Genomic DNA, 3021 nt, shown 5'->3' on the forward strand with positions numbered 1-3021 from the left:
AATTAATTTTTGATTATTGGGTCGGGACTCGTTCTTTCTCTTTCAGACAGAGTGAGACCCAAATCAATTATATGTTATTTTATTACATTTTATGTTTAAAAGGGCCAATTTAAAAGAATATATAAGACAATTTTGGTTAAAATACTTGTTGTATTTGTATATAAACAATTTACTATTTATTGTCATTTTTATTAGAGTTATACTATCAAAATTAAAGATTCAAGTTGTTATAAGATATGATATACTATAAAGGCTTTAATCGATCAAAATTCTTTATGAATTTTAATGAAAATCCACCCCATTAGCTATCATTTTTAAGATGTCCATTGATTGATTATAAGTTTTTTAATATTATGTCTTTTCGGCATCATAGTCAAATTATATATATATATATATAATATATATTAGTTTAGGAAAGTCAAGTTAAATAAGAAATAGTGGGAGGGTTTGAGTATATTATAGATTTTAAAAAATAAATAAACATTTTTTAATTTTTGGAGTTGGAGAAGCATTAGAAGATAGTGATCCTTAACCTTTCAGTTCAAGTTTTGAAAGCGTCAAGAACCCACTTCACTAGTTTTTAACCCTGCCTCCACTTGCTAGTTTTGACGGAAAGTTTGGGGGTCAAGGACCCCACCAATATATTTGGCTCGGCCGCTGGGTTCAGTTCTGGGTCTATATATAAAACTGATTAATAATCGGTTCAGAACTGATCCACCCTGTCCCAAATCAGACCCGACCAATTGACAGCACTAAAACAATTTCACATCAACTTGTGAGAAATTTCCAAGGATTTGGAAATAGAATTGTTGCAATTCTGAATCAACCTGATCATGCCCGTCCAATTGGCGGGGCCTTGTGCTGATTGGGGTGGAGATGAGACAAATTACATGGCTTGGGGGGTGTGAGATGTAGTAATGCAGCATGTCTTTAGGAGACAAGAGGGGTATCCACCCTTAAGGAAATTTAGAAAGGCTTATTGTACTTTTTCTCACTTGTCCTTTTACATCTCTCCTTTTTTATTTTTTTTGTTGAGAACAAATTTGTTTATTAAGTTCATAACTTTTGGAAGAAGGGCCTATATATATGGCATTGAAGTTGTGAAGTCGGCATGTTATCCGCCATTCACCGAGTATTGAACATTTCAAAGCTCTTGGAGTGAAAGAGAAACGAAATAAAGAACCCCCCCCCCCCCAACTTCTGTCTCCCAGATTTGAAACTCCAGTCTCCAGTCTTGTTCTTCCTCTCCCATTCTTATCTTAGCTTTTCTGCAATGAGGCCTGCTTTGTTAGTCTCTCTTCTGTTACTGCTCTTTGTTGGGGCTCAAGGTATGTATGCTTTAGCTCTTGAGAACGGAAGAGTGTGGTTGTTGTTTGAACTTTATATCTGATTTGGTTTTCTTTTTGTTTGAAGGAATTCGGTTGGAACAAGGGTTAAAATCAGTTATTCAGAAGAAAAGCCAGGTGGGTATTGAATTTTCATGTTTTAACGATGAAATGAAGTCAGTTCGGAACTTTTCTGATTTCTTTTTCAGTATTCTAGATTTGATTTTAATGGCGAAATGCTTTGGTATGGTTGCAGGAGGAGATGGAAAGTAGGTTGATTGAAGCAAGTAGCGGTGGTCTTGGGGAGGTCGTTCTATGTAGAGACGGGCACTGTTCAGGTACCACGAAGAGAAGATTTTCTAGAGTAGCCCAGGAAATCCATCACAATCTACCGACCATTCATGAAGATTACCTTGGGCCTAGGAATCACAGCCCTAAGCACCATTAAAATCTCTCTACTGTACTCCATTTCTGATTCCTAGTTCTCGCATTTAGGATTGACTGAATCTGATGATAACTGGGTTTCGCAAGAAACAAAACCATTACAGTAATGTATTCTACATTCTACAAAGCAATTTCTGCTCCCAGATGAGAATGAGAAGTTTCTTTGAAGCTTCTCTCAAAACCCAGAAAATAACACCAACCAATATATAAGAAATTGCATGCAAAACATTTATGTCCTTGTTTGAATCAAATCTTAATTAGCAGTTCTGTATCTGTTGGTGCAGGGAGGAGTAGAAAACTTATGACCCAGACACTCTCTACTTCTACATCTACAACAACTACTTCAAAGGTTTGTGTTGTCACAAAAACAAAACTCAGATTCTTGCAACATAAAGGCATTAAATAAAGACCCATTCTCTTCTTTCTTTGTTCTTAATATGATCGCTTGCTCTACTTACAGAGTGTGAAGAAGAATGGAGGTACTGAAATCGACCCCAAGTCGAAGAACCACAGCAACAAAGGGTTCGGCGGCAATGAAGAGAACTTCTCCGTTAAATCATCGCCGCTGCCTGCCGAGCACGGAGGAGCCACCCCGGAGCACTATCCTGACATCATAGACATAGCGGGGATGGATTATTCTCCTGCAGGGAGGAAACCTCCTATTCATAACTGAAAGTTGGCAACACCCCTAGAAGGCTCTTTAGATAGAAAAGGAGAAGAGAGTTTGGAAAATATCACAGAAAGAAAATGTTGTTGCTTTTTTAGGGTTAGGGTAGATCTTGTATATAGTAATATATTCTATTATTTCATACACTGTTTTGATGATTGAGTACATAATAATCTAGGGCTTCACTAGTCTCTGTACCCATCAAATCTTATATTATTTGAAAGGTGCCAAAATAACATGAGTTCAATGTTTTCTTGTCTCTGGAGAGAGAGAGAAAGAGAGATATCTTTCAACTGCTTTTATAGGCGCAATCTAATGGTTTAAGCTTGTATACTGTAACTATGATCTATAAACACTATGAGATAATAACAAAAATATGCTTGTGCACTGTGCAGTAGTGACTGGTGGCACATAAAGGAAATGATAAGATGGTCCTGAGAGCTATCAATTTTTGCTAGTCCCTAAAATCTGGGTGTTTTGGACGGTTTACATGCTATAAGTCCAGGCCCAAAATTATGGTCCTCATGAGAAACTTGTTTTGCAAAGCCCCATTAAGGATTTTTGGATGGGCTTTCATGTTAGCTC

General features: G+C 36.9%; 1 protein-coding gene across 1 annotated transcript; it reads left to right on the top strand.

Annotated features, from left to right (window-relative positions):
• Positions 1–1134: 1134 nt before the first annotated feature.
• On the top strand, positions 1135–2688 carry LOC104588576 (uncharacterized). The gene is made up of 5 exons (XM_010246565.3): positions 1135–1328; positions 1414–1463; positions 1582–1663; positions 2054–2118; positions 2230–2688. Exons 1-5 carry the CDS (start codon positions 1274–1276, stop codon positions 2440–2442), a joined length of 465 nt encoding a protein of 154 aa, XP_010244867.1. The 5' UTR covers positions 1135–1273; the 3' UTR covers positions 2443–2688.
• The last annotated feature ends 333 nt before the right edge of the window (positions 2689–3021 follow it).

The sequence above is a fragment of the Nelumbo nucifera genome, chromosome 2, assembly GCF_055504915.1.
Source record: "Nelumbo nucifera cultivar China Antique chromosome 2, China Antique-T2T, whole genome shotgun sequence".
In the NCBI taxonomy this organism is placed as follows: domain Eukaryota; kingdom Viridiplantae; phylum Streptophyta; class Magnoliopsida; order Proteales; family Nelumbonaceae; genus Nelumbo; species Nelumbo nucifera.

What these genes read in the sequence shown, in the direction of transcription:
- LOC104588576 (XM_010246565.3), top strand. Translation starts at nt 1,274, where the DNA reads ATGAGGCCTGCTTTGTTAGTCTCTCTTCTGTTACTGCTCTTTGTTGGG. An exon ending in TTATTCAGAAGAAAAGCCAG is followed by an intron (nt 1,464 to 1,581) that starts GTGGGTATTGAA and finishes GTATGGTTGCAG; the next exon opens with GAGGAGATGGAAAGTAGGTT. An exon ending in CTACAACAACTACTTCAAAG is followed by an intron (nt 2,119 to 2,229) that starts GTTTGTGTTGTC and finishes CTCTACTTACAG; the next exon opens with AGTGTGAAGAAGAATGGAGG.